The following is a 21,984-nucleotide window of genomic DNA, read 5'->3' on the forward strand; positions in this document are numbered from 1 at the left end:
CCTACAGTATGACTTCATGAGGGTGGCCTGAGGGCCAATGTCCTCTAGTGGGCCGTGTGTTCACTGCCCGTCTCTATGGAGTCTGATTGGCATTTACCACAGAATACCAGAATTGGCAGGTCCACCACTGGTGCCCTGTGCTTTTCACAGATGAGAGCAGGTTCACCCTGAGCACATGTGACAGACGTGAAAGGTCTGGAGAGGCCGTGGAGAACGTTATGCTGCCTGTAACATCGTTCAGCATGACCGGTTTGGTGGTGGGTCAGTGATGGTCTGTGGAGGCATATCCATGGAGGGATCCACAGACCTCTGCAGATGAGGCAACTGCACCCTGACTGCCATCAGGTATCAGGATGAAATCCTTGGACCTGTCAGACCTACGCTGGTGCAGTGGGTCCTGGTTCCTCCTGGTGCACAACAATGCACAGCCTTGTGTGGTGAGAGTATGCAGGCAGTTCCTGGAGGATGAAGGAATTGATACCACTGACTGGCCCCGACGCTCACCTGACCTAAATCCACCAGAACACCTCTGGGACATCATGTTTCCATCAGATGCTGCCAGGCTGCACCTCTGACTGTCCAGAAGCTCAGTGTACAGATCTGAAAGAAGATTCCCCAGGACACCATCTTTCATCTCATTAGGATCCCCAACATTGTCAGGCATACATAAAAGCATGGGGCCAAACAAACAACCGGTTTGAGTTGCTGTAATGAAATTCAATGAGATTTCCTCCGCTCACCTAAAAACTCTCTCTCCAAATAAGTTCTGGATTTGCAAGACAAAGCAGTGGACCTTCTTTCAGCACCATAAAGGGCACAAATGAATTTAACTTTATTTGATCATAAAAACATTGAGATTTAATATCTCTTGTGAGCATGCCCGGGCCAAGAAATAGAGCTGATAATTTAGCATAGACACAAAATAGACTGTGAGAAAGGTGGAAGGAGACCAGAAATGTAGCATAGATAGATAGATAGATAGATAGATAGATAGATAGATAGATAGATAGATAGATAGATAGATAGATAGATAGATAGATAGATAGAGCTTTATTGTCATTGTACACAAGTATACAACAAAAACTGCATTCTAGAACACCTATCCAAGAGAAGACAAACAAACAACAGATTGGGGAGACAGGTGTCTGCGGTCATGCAGCCATTATACAGGCGCTACCGTAACAGTGAGGGAAAGAAAGGAAAAATACAAACAATAGGAAAGTTAGGTTCAAAAAATTCGTACTGTGCTCATTATAAGCACCGTACGAGGTTCCAAAAAAAGACCTCAGCAAAGCAAAAAAAAGCACATTTAAAGCCCGGAGAGCACTAGGGTGGGTGGGGGAGGGGCTGCCAGTGCAGGTTTACTGTCGAGCAGACCCAGCTCTCTCTCTCGACTAAACAGTCCTGATAGAGATAGAAGGTTCATCAGCAAGGTCGCGAGGCGTATCAGTTCACACAGATCACAAGATGGGACAAGCGGGGGGGCGTGGAGCATCTGTTTACATAACATCTCCAGGAGAATTTAGATACACGGCCATCCAAATGCCATCTGGGACTGATTGCTGACAGACCTTGTAGTTTTTACGGTTACCTGTCAGTGGCGAAAAAATCCAATTATCCGAATATTTAGTTCTACTCCGCCGCGTAGAAACAGACGCTCCAGATTTAATCCATTTCGATTCAGCTCTACCGAGTCTCTACTGAGTACTGAGGGTCTACAGAAGGACAAGGGAGACCAGACCAGACCATCGAACCTGTGCACACAATGTGCAGTGAACACTGAGGACTTCGCCTCAGCGCTCCATGACACACAAAATCCAGCATGTGAGACCATTACAGAGATCCACGCATACATATAAATCTACAACACATAATCAAGCACAGAATAAAGTGGCAACAACAAATCTCCACCAAGATAAATGCAGGACGTGATCCTAAAATTTAAACTCAGCTTAAAGCTCAGCTTATTTCACCACTTGCCAGATGTGAGATTAAAAGAGGGATTTGTCAAAAGTGCCTGAGATTCGGGATATTTGAGTTTCTTTTGCCTGCCAGAGTATAATTTTAAACTTACCAACATTTTAATCACATTCACTCTTGATTTAAGACCACTCAGAAAATTTGGTTCCATAGTTAAATAAAAAAAATAAATAAAGACACCAGAAATACTTGTTTTTTTGTTGTTGTTGTTGTTTTTTACAGCATGCAGGAATATCAGGTCAATGGTGGTGACTGAGTTCTGAATATCTCGAGTTTAGTTTTATCAACATCCCAGGTAGTGATGTGGGTTAAGTAATGCTGTGTAGCTGTGTCGTGGCTTTTGTGAAAAAATCAAATCAAAATCAAAACCAGAAGGTGCAGTGACTGACCCCTCACACCTGTGCTGCTGCACTCAGCATCTCAGAGACTTTAGGCTTTGACTCTTGTGGCATTGGAGAGCATCCCTTAATTATATCATCTGACAATATCACTGCATTAGTGTTCACTTCCAAATAAAATGTCGATGCAGCTGCAAATAAAAGCAGGTCAAATAGGCATTTAATAGCAGTGACTTTGGACAGTTGCTTTCATTGCTGCAGTTTGGCTGTTGTGGAGAAAATAAAAAGAGGGGGAGAAGTCGATATCTGGCAGGCAGCGCAAATTACTGTAAGGCTCCAGTCTTTCAAATGGGCCCCGGCAACAAGAGAAATTCAGTACAAGTGCCAAAAAAATAGCACAAACAGACGGTCCATGGAGGATTGCTCACCCTTTTTGTGCGTCATAGTAGTAATAAGGAGGCTTTGTCATTGTCCCATCCTCTTAGTGTTTTTTTGTAAATTATTTCAGTCAATTTAACCAAAGCAACTGGGGCACAAAGAATTTTTCAGAAGAATCTGGGGTGAATTCAGGCATAAGACCCATTTGTTAAGTGTTTTTTGCAGAATTAATGTTTCAAAATTTCTCTTTTTTTTTCTCTCAACCTCAAGTCGTCACCTGTAATGACAACATTTCAAATCAAAGAATCTTTCCTCATCGGCAAGTTACAGATTTTAAAACACAGAAAACTAAATGATGTGTATTGTGATGGGTAATCTCCTGTAATGACAGCCACAAAAGGAAGGGCAAAATGCCACACACAATTTCACAGTCTCATCTGAACCACAGGATGCATGTCCTCTGGGGCCTTACCCTGCATCCCCGTCGGGCCAAAGCCTTGGCGAGTGAGGAAAATTGCATGGTCGTGGTGTTCGGCATGATCAGGGTCTCCTTTCTGCTGCACAAAGGCCCAGCGACACACGTTCTCCAGGCTCCGTGATGGATTGCCTCTCTCAATGAGGCTGATGGACTGACAGGAAAGAGAAAGAAAGAAATGCTGAACACTGAACCTTGCCTGTGCAAATGAACATGTTAGTATTCTGGCAGCAGAATGTAAAGCAGCGACAGTATCAAACATGGAACCCCTGAGCTGATAATGAGGGTTTAGAAAGCTGAAAGATTCCTGGTGAACACACATCATGTATATGCGTCATTGTTGATTACAGTCTGTAAAAGTGCATTTTTACAAAGGTGCGTTAGAGCAGGTGACCTCTGCAATCAATTTCACTGCTCCATTATTAAAGCATGAGGATGTCACCTGCACTCTCTCACTGTGCCACTGCAGCAATATTTCTGGTTGAAATACCAGCAAGAACAAAACTGAATGCTACATTTGCAAATGTAGCATTCAGTTTTGACTAAGATTCAAAGAAGTTTGAGAATTAAAAGATCAATGGACTGTGAAACTCACCTTGGCATACCCCAGCATGATCATCCTCACCAGGACCACGTTGATGTGGACTCCCAGAGACTCGTCATGGTAAATCTCATTCACCTGAGAAGCAGGGGGACAAATGACACTTTTAAGGAACCTCAATCCCAAATTCCACCCTATCCATGTAAATCTGAGTTCTTCTTTCCACTCATCACAACTCACTCCATGAACGTCTGCAATCACAGAGCTCTGCAAGCACTGTTCTGGTGCATTGTGATAGGTTGTAATCATGGTTCTCGTCTTTGCAGAACACACAAAAAAAGTATTTTCTTCAACATGATGGTGCATCCAGTTTGCACATGCACCAGTATTCATTAAAAGAGAGACTATGATTTGATAGGTGTGGTCATGCTTATTGTGTCTATTTATGAAGAATGCAAACATGCTTTAGCTACATCAGTGTTAGACTGTTCCACGGAAAAGGCTTTCTTTGTAAAGGAGCCAGAACAGGAGCATGTGACAGTCATTTAGTATTCACACCATCTCGGTATCCTGCAGCCACAGACGTAATGTAAAGAGAAGTGAATGAGTCAGCGAGCCAGGCTGGTGAGGAACTCTCCACAGGCAGCCTGACTAATGTTTTCTATGAACTTGAATCTGAATGAAATTGTGAAGTGAGACTTGTTATGCACACAATTTGTTGCTTTCTATTTTAGTAGTCAACACAATTATCACCTGCAGACATGTGCGTATTCATTCAGATGGAGGGATCACATTTCCCTGTATCTGCAGGCATCAGCAATGTGTAAAATGCATCGATACATTTCCTGTTTAAATGATATCCATGTTCTGTATGGTCCTCCTGAAAATACAGGGGACGGTTATAATTAATAATATTAATACAAGAAGAATTTGCAGGCATAGTAGCTGTTTGCTAAAGTTAGCTGCGTGCAGTTGAGAAAACTGTGACTATCTGCCACTTATTTTCTTTTCAGTTAAAGTCCTTGTCCTCATGCCAGACTGTAGTCAGTAAAATATTATGGATTTTATTCAATGCAGAATGCCTGGCATCAGGCCCAGTGTGACAATTCACATCTTTATGGACCTCAGAGACTATGGAAATTCAATATTGCTTTATAAAAGGACGGGTCCTGGTTCTGTGATTCTATGTGACAAATGACCCGCGCAGTTTGATCGGGCCATAATAGTGAGAAGTGTGAAGTTATCAATGCTGCAATTTTCACATGCAAAACATTTAACTGGACATTATTATTTGGCTGGCAACCAAGCGACAGATTGATGAGTCAGTGATGGTCGCCTATGAATGGAACCTGCTGAAGCAAGCTGAACAAAGCCAGAGCTCCACTAAATGAATTTAATTACTGTGATAATTCTTTTAATATTAATGTGAATAACTTTGAGTTTTTAAACTTGTGCATTAAATATTATAGTCCTATTTGTGGAAGACCAAAAATAGATATTATCTCATTGTGCAGGTGATCAGCTCAGAATATGAAGAAGATCACGGGGCTGGATTTCAGGATGGATGTATGGGGGCATTTCCTGCCAATATTTAGAACACACTGGCCTCACTCAAGAAAACTACTTTAATATTGCTCAGCAGGGCAGCAATGACAGTGACAAAGGTTAGCCTTTCTTCTTAGTCAGTGGGTCTTTTTCACTCCTAAAATATATACTCTCTCACTGCGGTTGTACAAAGACTGAATGGCCTGCAACAACAGGCCAGACACCCCATACTCCCGCAGGACCTCCCAAAGGACACCCCGAGGGACACGGTCGAATGCCTTCTCCAAGTCCACAAAGCACATGTAGACTGGTTGGGCAAACTCCCACGCACACTCGAATATCCTTGAGAGAATAAAGAGCTGGTCCAGCGTTCTGCGACAGGACAAAAACCGCATTGTTCCTCCTGAATCCGAGGTTCGACTAACGGACGGACCCTCCTTTCCAGCACCCTGGCATAGACCTTACCGGGGAGGGTGAGGACTGCGATCCCCCGAAAGTTGGAGTACACCCTCCAGTTTCCCTTCTTAAAGATGGCACCACCCCGGTCTGCCAATCCAATGGCACTGCCCCAGATCGCCACACAATGTTGCAGAGGCGTGTCAACCAAGACAGCCCTACAACATCCAGAGCCTTCAGGAACTCAGGGCGAATCTCGTCCACCCCAGGAGCCTTGCCACCAAGGAGTTGTTTAACTGCCTCAGTGACCTCACCCCCAGTGATGGTCAAGTCATCTCCCTCATCCCCAGACTCTGCTTCCACTATAGAAGGCGTGTCAGTGGGATTCAGGAGGTCCTTCCACCGTCCGACTATAGCCTCAGTTGAAGTCAGCAGCAACCCACCCGCACTATAAACCATGTGAGTGAAGCACTGCTTTCCCCTCCTGAGTCGCCTGACGGTTTGCCAGAATCGCTTCGATGCTGTCCGAAAGTCTTTTTCCGTAGCCTCACTGAACTCCTCCCACACCCAAGTGTTTGCTTCGGCCACTGCCCGAGCTGCATTTCACTTGGCCTGCCGATACCTGTCAACTGCCTCCGGAGTCCCACAGGCTAACCAAGCCCGATAGGACTCCTTCTTCAGCTTGATGTCTCCCTTCCACTCCGGTGACCACCATCTGGTTCGGGGGTTACCACCACGACAGGCACCAACCACCTTGCAGCCACAGGTCTGAGCAGCAGCCTCAACAATGGAGGTGTGGAACATGGTCCATTTGGACTCAACGTCCAAGTTCTGCCGGAGGGGGGGAGTTGAAGATCTCACGGACTGGGGCTTCTACCAGGCATTCCCAGCGGACCCTCACAATACATTTAGGTGCACCAAGTCTGTCCAGCATCTTCCCCTGCCACCTGATCCAATTCACCACCAGGTGGTGGGCCGACAGGATGGTGGGCCCATGTTATCTCTTTGGGCTGTGCCCGGCCGAGCACTGCTGCCTAAGCAGAGAAGCACAACATACTTGTGCATTTATGTCTGAATGCACAACATATCAAACCTCAAAGCAGAAGTGCCACAACAGCACAACAGGTGCCACTCCTGCCAACAAAGGAAATCGAGGCTACAGTTCACACTAGATCACCAAAATTGGACAGCAGAAGATTGGAAAAGTATTGCCTGGTCTGATGAGTCTTGATTTCTGCCAAAACATTCAGATGGTAGGGTCACAATTTTGGTGTAAACAACATGAAAGAATGAAAGCTTATATCAGTGGTTCAGGTCTGTAGTGGAGGTGCAGTTATTTTCTTAGCACTTAGCACTTGTCAGTACCAACTGACAATGACACAGCTGAGCTGAGCATTGCCACTGACCATATCCATCCCTTTATGACCACATCCTCTAATGGCTGCTTTAAACTCTTAAACTGGTGATATTCCACCTTGATTGAATAGAGCACCTCTGGGATGTGGAGAGGACAGGAGAATAAATCATGTCTAAATGAGTTTATGGAGAAATAAAACCTAATTGGTACAAATTTGTTTTGACTAAGCTCACGTGCTTCCGTGATGTAGTGATATCAGATTCTGCTGGTGCACAAAAGGTCCCTGAATCACAATCAGGAGAAAAATCGCACGAGATAACCAGCACAGGGAGGAGGGGTCACAAGCCAGTGTACTCCTAGTGCCATTCCCAAGCCTAGATGAATGGGGTGGGTTGCTTCAGGAAGGGCATACCGTTTTTTTTTGCCAAATCAATCTGCTGTGGTGATTGTTTGAGGAAAAAGAGACCAGCTAGAAGTTTCTATCTAAGGTCTCAATACACTAATATTATTATCTGAAATGCTAAACACTGCTTTCATGAACACAGTAGATGCTAACAAACAGAGAAACAGAGTTTCACTCAGTACTTCTCCTGAATACAAAAACTACTAGAAATACAATATATATATATATATATATATATATATATATATATATATATATATATATATATATATATATATATATATATATATATATATATTGTGCCTGTGTGACAGCTGGAAAAAAGAACATCCTTTTTGAGTCAAATGTGTGCATGCCCATCATGCAGATCTCACCGCTGTTGTTTTGTCACTAACTGATTGGCCGCACAGTGAGTACCAATCCAATCAGTGAACAGATCAACATCTTGACATCTTGCTCTCCACATGAGGAGACCTAATTAGCGGAGCATGAGAACTAAAGTCACAGGCAGTGGGACTGATTTTCTCTGGGTCAGTGATTTCTCACTGAGCTCATCCGTCTCACTGCACAATAAGTCAGTGTTCTCCACTCAGGATAGAAAAGGTGGAAAAAAAAAAAAAACATATTCCAGCAGCGCATCGTCACATGTTAAATTGTCCCCAGAGCATGGTTTTTGCTTTGTTGACTTTTTGGGGCGATGCAGCGCTGCACGAGCAGGACAGCTCCAAGCTGCCACATTACTCGAGCTCCAGCAGGCTGCACCTTTCACTTCTTGGGACTTTACGAAGTAACAGTCCAGGTGAACGTGAGCTGCATCACAGATGGGAGCTCCGAGATGAAGACAGATAAATGCTGCAGATCCCAAATGTGTATCTACAAGCAGAGCAGCTTTGCTCTGCTTGCAGGAGCTGCACTGTGAGCCTCTCCTTCAGGGGAAGCTGAAATTACACCATATGTTATCCTACACACTGAGCAGAGACCGGTCCCAGCCCTATCAACAGTTTCCACCACATATTTACAACAGGAATCAATTTGTCTCATTATATGTTGTCACTGCACAATTAAGCAAATTTGAATCTCGATCATGATTTTGGATTCACACAATGAATTGAACACGAGTGATACTGAAAAACTGGGCTCAACCAGAAGAATACAAGCAATGTCAAATCACTAAAATCACCACCTGATGACATGCCTGCATGTGCCAACCACAGCTGTCCCCCTGCATAGCACAGCTTGATGTTTCTCAGACCAGAAGAACTAGAAGAACACTATGCTGAAAAGACCAATATATAAAAAAATTCAAATGTCTGGCACTGCTGAAGCTGAAGAGCTTTTCCTCAAAGAGGATCAGCTGTGGAGAAATAATTTCTAGAGAGTGCTGTACTGTGTCTGCACCGCAAAGCAACACAACTACACATCCTCCTGAGAACCGAGGAAAAAAAGCATCTTTCAATTGAACTTTTTTTGTGAACCCTGCAGAGAACATAAGGTCTCAGAGGGATATTCAGCTGCCTGAAAACACACCACAAATTGCAGTCTAACTAATGCATGAAAGCCAAAGAAGACACAGCAACAGTTGCCAACGTGCATCATCCAACATCAACTCAGATGTCCATAAAGGTGACTCTGCAGAGTGCATCAGTGTCTCCATCCAGAGCACAAAGACGGGCTGAAATCACCAACACAATCACATTATCCCAAAAAGAAATGTCAAATAAACAAAGTAACGAAGGCTTCAGGAAACACTTTAAACAATTATGTTCTCCCCTCACGGAATAATTTTTTCAAAGTGGAAAAACCTGTGCTTCGAATATGCAAGTATTGAGTAGGTGACCACCACCTCACTGCTTTTAGGCAACAGACAAAAAGATGCAGCACAGCAATAGAAACAAAGAGGAGTGAAGGAGACAGAAAGGAGGACACTGAGTGGAGATGAGCAGTGGAGGCAAGAAGACAAGAAAAGAACGAGATGAAAGGAAACAATGGACGAGTGAAAGGGAGAGATAAGACGAGGAGATGAATAACAAGAGCACCGCTGAGCAGGCGCCCACGCTCGGCTGTTTTGGGGGAAACGGTGGGGTGGGTGGGTCAAAGTGCTGTTATAGTAAAGTCAGTGTGTATAGAACTGTAAGCATGTATGGTGTGAATTTGAACATCCTAGGTGAGATTGTTCTAGAATTATGGCCAATGTTAAAGTTTTTGTAGCCACCAACAACACCTTTAGCCAAGCTAAAAATGAGGGGGGGGGGGGCAGGAGAGCTTGCTTTTTTCTCCTGTAATTCTAAATGATGCTAATGAACTTTAAAACAACAGCAATTTTGCTCCTTCTGATGCTTGGAAATGTTCACAGTTATAATGGTCGATGCTCATATTAAACATGGCCCATGTGAAACAGTGAGAGTGGATGTCCCCAGTGTGGTCATGACAGACACACAGCTGAACACAGAACCTTGGAAACCTTGGAAAAAGAGGATGAACAGCAGTATTAAACAAATAAGGATTATTTGAACAGTGACTCATGCAAAGCTCCGGTAGAGTCAAAGAATAAACCACAGAGGTAGAAATGTTGCATAACCCTTAAATGCAGTGTACTGAGCCCAGCAGAAAGTGCAGGCCACACACAATTAAGTCAGACAGCTAGTGCATACTGAACACAAAGCTTAACAGCTAAAACTGAGAGCTCTGTGTGCAGGAAAAGTGTTGCTGCAGAACCTAAATGTACCAAGAGAGGAACATAAATGGCATGTATGTCAGTTTTTAACTGATATTTTACTTATATTTATATTTTTTTGCAGATCATCATCCTAGAACTTCAAACTCTCCATTGAGTCTAATACTTATGTTGGCTTGAGCTGGCATTTCAGTTCAGTTCAATTTTATTTTATTTAAATAGCACCAGATCACTACAAACAGACGCCTCAAGTTATTACATGTTTCTCTGTAAGAGAAAGGAGGCAACATGTAATAACTTCTGCCTTGACTTCATGTAAGATGTAAAGCAAATATAAAGCTGTTGTTGATCTCTGACAGCCCAGGAGGGAAAATTGATGACAACAGGCAAAGCAGTTTCATTCAGTGTACACAACAAAGCAGCCTCAGTCTTTATTCAGGAGGAAGCCAGAGGACCCAGGGAGAACATTCACACTCCACACTGAAGGGTGGATGGTGCATTCGAACCCCTTCATGTTGTGAGGCAACGGTGCTAACCGCTGCACTACAGTGCTGCCCAATGTGTCAAAATATATACAAAAACCCCTCTAAATACAGTTCCAGTCAAAAGTTTGGACACACTTACAGGTGAGTGTGTCCAAACTTTTGACCACAACCAGATTTAATTTGGTCCAAACAAAGAAAGTGAGAAGAGAGAAGTTGATGAGAGAGAAGTACTGAAAAGAGAGGAAAGATGACAAAAAAAGGGGGGGTTACAGGAGGAACTGCAGAAAGAAAAAAGAGTAACAAGAACAAATGAACATGATGAACATAGATGTGATGAAACGTATTTACATTTTAGACATTGAGGGCCTTGGGGGGATAGTGTGGATGGGCGCTGTTATTCAGTGCTCATATTACATCTGTCCTTCCAATTTTAAAAGCACTGTAGTTTTCACACAGCCATACACATTCTTCTCAGTACATACATTCACATCACCCCCCCAACACGCTGAGTGGGAGGAGGGGGCGGGCGGGCCTTCTCACACCCCAGTTCCATGCACCCCGCCTGGGATGGGGACTGGCTCATTGTTCGGGGCTGGGTTGGCTGCTTCCCTGGGTTGCCGCTGGCTTGGTGCTGGTACCCGCTCTCCCACATTAGGTGTCCATGTATGTTACATGTGCGTATGCATGAGTGTGTGACTGGTGCATGCGAATGTGCGTGCGTGTGTATGTGCGTGTGTGTACATGAGGGAACGACTGGTACGTGTGTGTGTGTGTATGTGCGTGTGAGTGTGAGTGTGTATGCATGAGTGTGTGACTGGTGCATGCGAATGTGCGTGCGTGTGTATGTGCGTGTGTGTACATGAGGGAATGACTGGTACGTGTGTGTGTGTGTGTACGTGCGTGCTTGTGAGAGTGTGTGTGTGTGGACAGCTGGGCCTGGGTTGGTGGCTTGCCAAGCCTTGGCACCTGTGGGACACGGAGGGTGGGAGTTACCCCTCCCTACCGCTCCACGCTGCTCCCCACTGGTCGTCACTGCCGCCCCTGGGGTGTGGGTGCCCGTGGGTCCCGGGATGTGTGGCCGGATGTCTCGGCATGGTTTTTGGCCTGCTCCCTTGGCGGCCGTGACCTGGGGGTGGCTTGGGCCTCTTTGGCGCGTGGGGGGGCTCTGCCGGGTGTCGGGCTGCTCTCGGGCGCTTGGGGCCTCGGGGGCCGCATGCCTGGCTCGTGCTGGGGGTGCCGGCTTGCCGGGGGGGGTGGGCTGCCCGTCGTCTCTGGCTCTCTGGACTCTAGCCCCTGGATTGTGGGGGTTCCGTCTGTAGCCTCCCTCCTTCCTCTTCTGGGGAGTGTACACGGTTGCCATCGGGATGTGTGGCCCCAAGTCTTCTGAGCTCCTGTGCTGTGGATGGCCTGGGTCCCCTGGGTCCTTCCCTATCTGCCTCTGGATCGCGGGGGGCATGGTTGCAGTTTCTCGCCCTCATTATCGAATACATTGCATGACAAAGGCGCATACACACACATTACTACAAACAATAAACTTGTGTGTGTGTGTTTGTGTGTGTGTGTATATGTAGGTGCATATGGGTGTGTGTATGGATGTGTGTGTGTGTGTGTGTGTGTGAGTATATCAACCCCTTTTATTTTTTTATTTTTTTATTTTTTTTCTATCTCCTTTCTTCCTCCCCCCCCCCCCCCCCCCCCCTTTTCTCCCCCCCACCTCTTGTTCTTGCCCCTTCTTTGTTGCCTGTCAGACTTGGCATGAATAACTAAATAAAAAGATAAATAAATAAAAATAAAATTGCAAACATTAACAAGAAGAGCCTATAGGAAACATATAGAGCTGTTCTTGTCAAAGCAAATATGTTTGGTACATCAGTGCATTCGGATCATCATTCCGATTGTGAAAGATGCCAGACATGACAGGCTAAAAAAAAAAAAAAAAAAAAAAAAAAAAAGATGTGATGAAACGTAAAGATGGAGTAAGGTGAGAAGAAAAAGGAGGAGAGGATTAAAATAAAAACAGAGGAGGTGGGGAAAGAAGGAGGAAGAGACGAGAGACAGAGAGAGAAAATAATACAGCAGTATAAAAGAGGGGAGACGAGACAAGAACATAAAAAAGAGAAGATCAATCACAGTAATCAGTGTTCAGAGACTGAGCTGCCTCCAGATAAAGCCAGCGGGGACCTCTACTGGAAAACACCATCAATAACCTCAAAATTTCAGTGTCAGACCGCTGCAGACATCCAGAGAGAGAGAATTAAAGCAATAGAGTGATGCTTCAGTGGACCGAAAAGAGCAATTAGTGCTTTAGAAGTCAGAAGGAGTTTAGGTTTATGTTGGGGGCATTTAATGTAGAGATGAGAATATCATGACACAATAGAAATAGAATAGAATAGAATAGAAAGCTTTTACTGTCATCAAACATGAAGTATGATCAAACTGTAGCAGCTGCCACAGTTCAGTGCCTTTCCTTATAAAACCTAAACAAGAAGATAAGAAAAATACTGTAAAACCAGTATTTATATGCTACAAAGCCTTCTGTTTTCAACACTCAAAGCTGTATAAGTGCTTTGAGTGCTCAAAAAAGAGTAGAAAAGTGCTATATAAGAACAAGTCCATTTACCAAAGATCAACAGTACAAATATCAAACAACACAAAGACTTACAGGAGAGTAAATAAATGTAACAGATGTACAAAAATATCAAATATTGCACAAATGACAGTTCTTGCACAGAGAAGAGTTATGTAGCAGATATAGTGAACACACTAATATAGCACAAGGTTGAGGGAAATAAATAAATAAATAAATATGCCAGATCAGGGACACTGAGGTTTATGATCTGCTTCATCAACTCAAGGACACCAGGCTCCTGATATAATTCTATTTAACTTTTTATGTAAGAGAAAGATGAATAAAAACATTCATGTTAAACCTTATTGATAACATTTTAAAATCATGAGATACACAGTTGCGGTCAGACGTTTACAGGCACTCATCACGGGGATGGATGTCGTGGAAAGCTGTACCCCCACCAGGTGCTTTTGGTAGCCATCAACAAGCTTCAGGCATAATTCTGGACGGATATTTGACTGCTCTTCTTGGCAGAATTGGTAGAGTCCATTTAAATTGTTCGGTTTCCTAGCATGGAACAGAGCGAAGATGCTGCAAATTTTCCAAAGGGTTAAGGTCGGGTTTTGGGAAAGCCAGTCCAGAAGCTTAATGTTAGCCTGCTGTATCCCTTCCAAAGCCAGTTCTGATGTCTGTTTGGGATCATTGTCCTGCTGGAACACCCGACTGTGTCTACTGCCTAGCTGTTGATTTGAGGTGAAGTTGAAGAATTTGGAGGAAGCCCTCATTCTTCATTATTCCAACTCCTTTGTACCAGTAATGTACCGGTACCACTGGCAGCCAAACATCCCCAGAGCATGATGCTACCACCACCATACATGACAGCTGGTACAGTGTTCTTAGGTTTGAAAGCCTCACCTTTACTAATACTGCATTTCATTTCTTCTAGCCAAAAGAAGGCATTTGGTTTGTTCATGTGGGCAACTGAAGCAGAGGCTTCTTTCTTGGTCTGCACTCTCAGTCTGTGTGTGCACTATAAAACTGGCTTTGCTGTGGACATGGACACTGGTGTTCCAGCAGTTTCTAGTTCATGGCAGACTTGAGCCTTGGTGGTTCCTGGGTTGTTCCTGAACATCCTAACCAATTTCTTCTCGTCTGAGGGTGACAGTTTGGATGTCCTTCCAGACCCTGACAAATAGTGACACATGTGAATAACTTGTACTTACATACAATTGTTCAGATGACCTTGTTTAAAAATAGATCCAAGAGACCTGCCCAACTTGTGTAGATCAACACTTCTATCTTCACTGAGTTCCTTGGACTTCGACATTGTTCAGAGGATTGGTTGAGCTAATAAATGCTGTCAAACAAATCCTTTTATGCTGGTAAAGAGAAACTACCAGTTTGCAGATGACACCATCATGGTAGGCAAGATTACATCCAGTGATGAGCCTGCCTACAGACCAGAGGTCGAGAACCTGGAGAACTGGAGCCGAGAGAACAACCTGATCCCCAAAGCAGCAAAGATGAAGGAGCTGATCCTGGACTTCAGGAGACTGAGGCCCGCGTCCGTCGCCCCACCATCAGTGGTGAGTGTGGAGGTCGTGCAGAGCATCAGGTACCTTGGGGTCAACATGGGGGCCACGACATGACCTGGACTGTCAACGCCACAGCAACAGTCAGGAAAGGTCTCCAGAGGTTTCACTTCCTGAGGTGCTTGAAGAGAGCTCGACTCCCACAACAGCTGCTGGTGAGCTTCTACAGGTCAGCCATCGAGTCCGTCCTCACATACCGTATCTCAGTGTGGTACTCTGGCTGCACTGCAAACAACAACAAAGCTCTCCAGCACATCATCAAGACTGCCGAGTAGATCACCGGCACCCAGCACCGGCACCCAGACTAGAAGACACGTACAGGACCTTTATATTTCTTATTTTCTATCTCATATTATTTATTATTTCAGCACCTGGAGGATGGCTCCAACACAATTTCATTGTATTTTGTGCAATGATAATAAAGATATCTATCTTCTCTTATCTTACCAGTTGTAGTCAATCATGATCACTAATCTTCAGCACCGCTTATTATTTAAGTGAGTCCGTATAAATATTTGAGCCTATATGTACATTTGTGAGTCTGCGTGGATCAGAGAAAATCTGAAATAAATTCAAACTTGTGCACCCAGTTCCTGTTTTCTGTTTACAGTACAATCATCCCACCCTGAAAAAAAAAAATCAAAGAAATCATTAAAAGCTCAAAATTGAACTGACAGTGCATGTAAACATGAGACCTACAGTAACTGTTTTTCAGATATACAGTACCATAATTATAAGATATAGGTCAGGGATCCTCAACTCCAGGCCTCGAGGGCCGGTGTCCTGCAGGGTTTAGATGTGTCTCTGCTTCAACACACCTGAGTCAAATATAGAAGTCATTAGCAGGAGAACCTGACTGCATACTGAGGAGGTAATTCAGCCATTTGAATCAGGTGTTTTGGATCAGAGACACATCTGAAACCTGCAGGACACCGGACCTCGAGGCCTGGATTTGAGGATCCCTGATATAGGTCACAATGATCAGAATGACATCCATAAGTACCCTTTTTTTTTTTCTTTAGTCTGGCATAACTGTGCTCATGAAAAAACAAAAACAAACTATAAATAAAATATACATAAAGTTGTATAACAGCAAAATGCTACATAAAATTAATTTGTTTCAGTTATTTGGGTCATTCATTGGTTTTTCCAGGCAGAGTGACTGAAGCACATTCAGACTCCAGGAAATCAACAATGACTGGTGGGCCCTGATTGGCTGTCAGTGACAAACAAGCTGCTGAAATCCTTCCAGTCAGTCCAGGCTGGAGCGTTTGAGCCATAAAACCTCCTTTAAACAGACCTGACAGATGAACTGCTTTCATATCCAAACTACAGTATGGAACCATTATGCAGAATAACAAGAACGTCTGATAGGCTTGTAATTTTAATACAGGGCTACAAATAATGAATGAAATGAGAGACAATCCCGCCTGTCTTTAACGTAGAGGCAGAGCGCACAGAAAGAGTGTTAAAAAAATGCAATCAGTACTTCTGAACAGGAACATCCATCTCCTGCTGATGCACAGAAGCTTTGTCACTTTCATTATAAAAAATTCCTTTCATGTTTCAAGTCAAATTCTTCTGCCCACCAACACGTCACCGATGATACAAAAACTGATGCCTACCAGAATTTGGTGCTATACGATCACGGGCTGGCAGCAGTTTCAGAAAGCTTTGATCAGCTGCTGAGGAACAGCAAAGGCAGAGTGACGACGCTCCACAGAGAGCATGGAAACAGCGGGGCGAAAGTCCTCCGCCTGCTCCTCCGTCTGCATTGAAATCCCTCATTAAAGGAACACTTCACAGTTCAGCGCGTGTAGCCGGTCTCTTACAACACAAGCGAGGTGTATCTGTGGTATCGGTGACAACTTGATGAGCAAACACTGCATCTAATCTGCCTCCACAGACTAATGACAGCCTGAGTCAACCGCCCACTGCACACGAAGGGCAGAATAAACCCTGCTAGGGATTCCACTGGGATGGCAGCATAACTTCTATAGGGAGGCACTATTAGCATCCCGTGTGAGGACAACAGCGTGAATTCACACAGAAAGAAACAGATGCACTTGGCCTCCCAACAGGTGCCTCCATGTTTTCTGGTTCAGTCAGTGTAACACAGCAGAGGACCAACAGGAGTGGGCTGCTGTAACACCAGTGACTCATATATTCAGATCCACACCAGCAGTATGTAGATTGAGAAAATGTAGATTGCAGGGTATTGTAAGCTCCTCTGTATTATTGGCTAAAAAGAAGAGCAAAGTAACACATTTTGACTTGGCTTGGAGCAAATGTATGGGAGATACATGAATGGCTGGGACTAGCTGAAACATGGCCAAGTGGGAGGATGAAAGGAGTCAATAGATACAGGTTTTCTTTAAGAACGCAGAAAGAGAAAAAACTGAAAAAAGAAGAGAGTGTGAATATGAGGAAAAAAGGTCTGTGTGTGATCCAGTGACCTCATAAAATAACTGAAGCCTGTCCAAGCTGACACACACAACCTTTCTGCTGTCAGGCAGCAGCGCCAATCACTGTATCAGTGTGCTGTGTGCACTGGCTTTGTTAGCAGTGCCTACTGTTAGCTTGTCTTAGAAATATTTGGAGAGCTGGATGAAGCTCATGTTAGCAGGCTGCTGTCTGGATACAGGAGACAGACACCCTCTGTACTTTTAAAACTTTGCTTTTTAATAAAGCTTATAGTTGGGGCTGGATCAGGTGACCCTGAACCCTCCCGTAGTTATGCTGCTGTGTTATTGTTGCGTCTTTACTTTCCAATATAAAATGCCTCAAGGCGACTGTTGTGATTTGGTGCGGTATAAATGAAACTGAATTGAATTGAATTGAAAATGACTGTGATTACTGTCACTGAGGCTGTCAAAGTATAACAGTGAGTGGTTGTTGAAGTTTAATGGTACTAGTATAGACTGCCATTCTGCTATTGTGGACTGGAGTGGCATTCATATAGAACTTTTCTAGCTGTCCAGAGTACCTGGAGGGAACCCACGAAGGTAAAGGGACAGCACACAAACACCACAGAGACGGGCCCAGCAGGCCAGAAGCAAGCCAGGTAACCACTACACCACCAAGATGCCCAGTGTGTCAGGTTCGATACACCGGATTGTTTAAACTAGCAACAAAATGAAGTCGCAGTGACTTACTATGTTCATCAGTGTGAGAAGGTAATTCTGCACGTGCTCCTTGCCGTGAAATCGGACCACCGAGTCATCCACTCCTAGCAGGATCTCTATGTTGTAGTCTTCCTCCCCGGCGTTCCTCCGGCTGCGGCGGTGGATCGTCTCGTTCACCTGTCGGGTTACTGAGTCGAGAGTCCCGGGAACGTCGAGCTCTGGCTCTGTGCAGAGACAGAAGGGATGTGACTGTTAACTCTGAAGATGTTCTTACCATCAAAATGACAACAAACGCATGGACATGTTGTAACGGGTACCTGACAAACACAAATATTTCCATGTGCAATGGAAATATTAAAATTCATTAATATTAAAATGAAATTCTAGAGGCTGCTGGGCTGTATATAGACATGTTTGATATTTGATGGCTGGAGAGAAAAAAAGGCTTATCCTTATTTTATTTGATAATAAATATTCAGGATTAGTGATTAATTAATGAGCAATGTGAAGAGATGGAGGAGCAAAGTGTGGAGAAAGCCAAGCAGATGTTTTTTCCATTTTCCAGCCGGGTGTGCGAGCCCAGCCGGATTTCATAACACTTCAATTCAAGTGCTGAAACAGAAAAATTAAATGTTGATCATTTCCCGTTTTAATCATTTATTGGATCAAACGGACATTTTCTGAGCCAGCTTAAATGAGTGAATTTGTTGGACTTTCTGTTTTATGTCATTTTAATCTGAACATCTTTGAGTTTTGAACTATTTGCCAAACAAATCGAGCGCTGTGGGGATAACACAGCTGTGTGCCTTATGTACCTGCTTTTTAAAAGACAAATGATAACTTAACAAACAGAAAAGATTCATCAGTAGTACATCAGATAGTAGCTGCAACTCATGACCGTAGTATAAAATTATAAAACATCTAATAAACACAATGAGTCACACCTGAGTTTTCTCTCCATGAACTGGAAACACTCAGCTTTTCTTTAAATATTTGTGCCATTGCCTTTTTCCTTTAGCCAAAATGCCACAAACCCACTCATGTACTAGCTGACAGTTGTGTCTTTCATTCTGCTCATTCACTGCTGGCTGTGTTATGGAGCTTCAGGCTGTAAAGCTTTGTCACGGCTTGAACACGGCTGAGATCGATGCTGAAAGCCATTGTCAAACCTGTAAGAGTGGAAGGATAAAAAGGTCTGTGAAAGGAGCTCAGTTCACTCAATCCACAAATCACTTCTGTCCAACAAAATGCTGAACAGGTTTACTGCCATTAATTAATATATAGGACAAAAAAAATTGCAGCTTTTGAGGAATTGTTACAACCCACAAATTATCCTCTGTAGTTACCTAACGTCAAAAATCAGGGTTTGACTTTGAAGCCAGTTTTTGCCGCCCTCAATATGAAAATGAAGTGAACTGCCTGACTCGACACACTTCAGGCTCCTCTCCTTCTGCTAACTGAAATTGCTAATGCTTTCCACTTTTATGGAATGGACCACCAGTACTTAATGTTCCCATAATACTGCTTAGCACGCACCCTGAAGGCTGAAGGTATCTCCATGAATCCATAGGGAGCACTGCTGATATCTGCCCCCTCTGCAGTCCCCGAGGCATCGAGTGGCTACAGATATCCTTTCCTCCACACTTTTCTGCTTTAGTTAGAAGTGTTGGAGGTTGAATTTTCTCTTCTTTGCAGTAAGAGCAGATTAACTGGTCATAAAGGCAGGCAGGGGCAGAGCTGCAGGTGGAATGAATCATCAGGGTGCCTCTGAGCATGCCCGTTTTTCTGCTGGCCATCAGTGAGCTGGTGATTATGCCGACGGTGTTTTATTTGGCTTAACCACAGTATTCTGTTAGTTCTGTATGCGCTTCATTTCAGACATAATCAAGAATGAGAATGGAAGAGATGTGCCTTTTCTTTTCTAAGGCCATCACTATCGTCACCTGTGTTATATATATATAAGTGTTATATAACTAGTTGTTATAATATGTTATATAACATCCAGTATTGAGCATACTTTTAGGCGGATTTCATTTTAAATGGATAAAACTGCAGTTTCTGATGATCAACCAACAGTATTAAGAGCAGCGCTGAGCGGGTGCCAGCGCTCGGCTGTTTTGGATTTGTAATGGGGGCGGGGGGTGGGGGGGGGGGGGGGGGGGGGGGGGGGGGGGTGCTGTTATAGTAAAGTCAGTGAAGACGTGTGTGAGGCGTTTGATGGGTGTAGCTTGAACAGAGTGTATCTGGTGTGAATTTGAAGATTCCAGATGAGATCGTTCTCGAGTTATAACGTTCAGAAGATTTTCAGAAAACTTGACCTCTGACATTTAGCTTGAGGTCAAAGTCGCCAAGATTGGAGCTCGTCTGAGATTTTTAGCAGATGCATCTGTGGTGTGAATGTGAACATCGTAGGTCACATCGTTCTGGCCAACGCTGAAGTGTCAGTGGAACACACGCCGCTGACGCCAAGGCTCTGACAACAGCTCGACTTTGTCTTCGAAACAGCCGAAAAATCTAATTCTCATTTACAAAAAGTATTCAGAGCCTCAATTCACTTTTTTTTTAATAGAGGTCTTTGCAGCAGCAGCTTCTTCCCGAGTTCCTCCCACCTTTGAATATGCACATTTTTGGGGTTTATAGCAGCAGAGCCTCTCAAACTGTGTCAGATGTGAGTAGGAAGGATCACAAAGGGCCATTTTCAGGTCATTGCAAGAATTTGGGTATTCAAAAATCAATCAGCCACAAATTTAAAACCTGGAAAATATTGTGTAGATCCCCTTTGTGCAGCCAAAACAGTTTTGACTCATCTGAGCATGTGCAAAGGTCACCTAGGGGGTTGCCCTTTGGCTCCTTGTGCAGTGTGGTTGGGTCCACTGGCACAAGCTTGACTGCGCCGTGAGGAGGATCGGATGGAGTCCGGGGGCTCCTCCAAACTTTCTCAGGTGTTTTTTGTAGGATGGTGGGCACGCTGATCTGCTGCAAGAGGCTGGTGACATCAGAGAGTTTGGTTTTCCTGGTCTGCAGTAATGTTTAGGTAGGTGGTATGTGTCACATTAACATCCACGTTAAAGCCAGGACTAAAGCTTTCTCAGCACAATGCTCCAATATTCACTTCACCTGTCAGGTTTTGATGTTGTGGCTGAAAGGTCTACGTAATCCATTTACAACTTAAACAATTAAATAGCCTTGATAATCTCTTTAATGTTATTGAAGTCCACTTTAAAATCATCTTCAAATAACCCAAAATAATTAATAAAACACAGAAAATGTCTAATTAAAGCTCACTTTTGCTTCATTACAGGTTTTATTACAGTTTGAAACTAACTACATACAAACTAAACTGACTGGCTTGACATAATGATTCCCAGTGTAAGCTAAAATGTTTGCTCAGTGCACATAATGATATACATGGTTTATTTCACAGCTGGATGCAAATGCTCCACACTTGTGAGTGAAAGTTTTAACATCGGAACACCAATTTCAGATCCCACTGAGTCAAACTGAAAATAAATTGAGAGCAAGAAAGATCATCGTCCATTCTGCCACTAAGACAGCACAGGCCTTGAACTAAAAATTGGGTTCACATAACTCACGAAGCCCATTTACAAACAAACCAGAGATGATAAACAAAGGCGGCACAGACTCACAGGAAGCTTGTGTATTAACCATGTTTCAGTGAGCTCTCATCAGTCAGTCGAACAAATCTTGACTTATTATCCTGAGAATTCAGCTCGAACTGACGGTACTGGAAACAACCTCCTCTGGTCTTTAAACAATTTAAGCTAAGGCATATACACGAATCATCTCTTCATTAGCATTTGAGCTGTATCGCATTGACACGCAGCAGCAGCCTTAGAGAAGATGAAGACATTTCAGACGTCTCAGTGGAGCTCTCACCTGGCCAAATTCATGGAATATAAAAAGTAGCTCTTGCAAACCACTAAGAACACATTAAGTGTGAAAAGCTGAACTCAGAGCCTCCTATGTATGAATGTCTGAGGGAAAGCAAAGCAGAGCGTGCATGCTCTTTGAATTTTCCCTCAATAAATAAACGATTGAAGTAAAGTAGTTCACGGTTTTATATTTCATTCACACTGGGTGAAGATACTGTGCTGGCAAATCTCAA

General features: G+C 43.8%; 1 protein-coding gene across 1 annotated transcript in view; it reads right to left on the minus strand.

Annotated features, from left to right (window-relative positions):
• adamts3 (ADAM metallopeptidase with thrombospondin type 1 motif, 3) overlaps positions 1-21,984 on the minus strand; it is a 146,010-nt gene that overhangs the window by 66,274 nt on the left and 57,752 nt on the right. The window contains exons 5-7 of the mRNA XM_030723729.1: positions 17,889-18,082; positions 3,767-3,850; positions 3,169-3,325 (exon numbers count right to left, since the gene is read on the minus strand). Coding sequence (XP_030579589.1) covers positions 3,169-3,325; positions 3,767-3,850; positions 17,889-18,082 — 435 coding nt within the window. The remainder of the gene's footprint in view (positions 1-3,168; positions 3,326-3,766; positions 3,851-17,888; positions 18,083-21,984) is intronic.

The sequence above is a fragment of the Archocentrus centrarchus genome, unplaced genomic scaffold (genome assembly GCF_007364275.1).
Source record: "Archocentrus centrarchus isolate MPI-CPG fArcCen1 unplaced genomic scaffold, fArcCen1 scaffold_26_ctg1, whole genome shotgun sequence".
Lineage (NCBI taxonomy): Eukaryota > Metazoa > Chordata > Actinopteri > Cichliformes > Cichlidae > Archocentrus > Archocentrus centrarchus.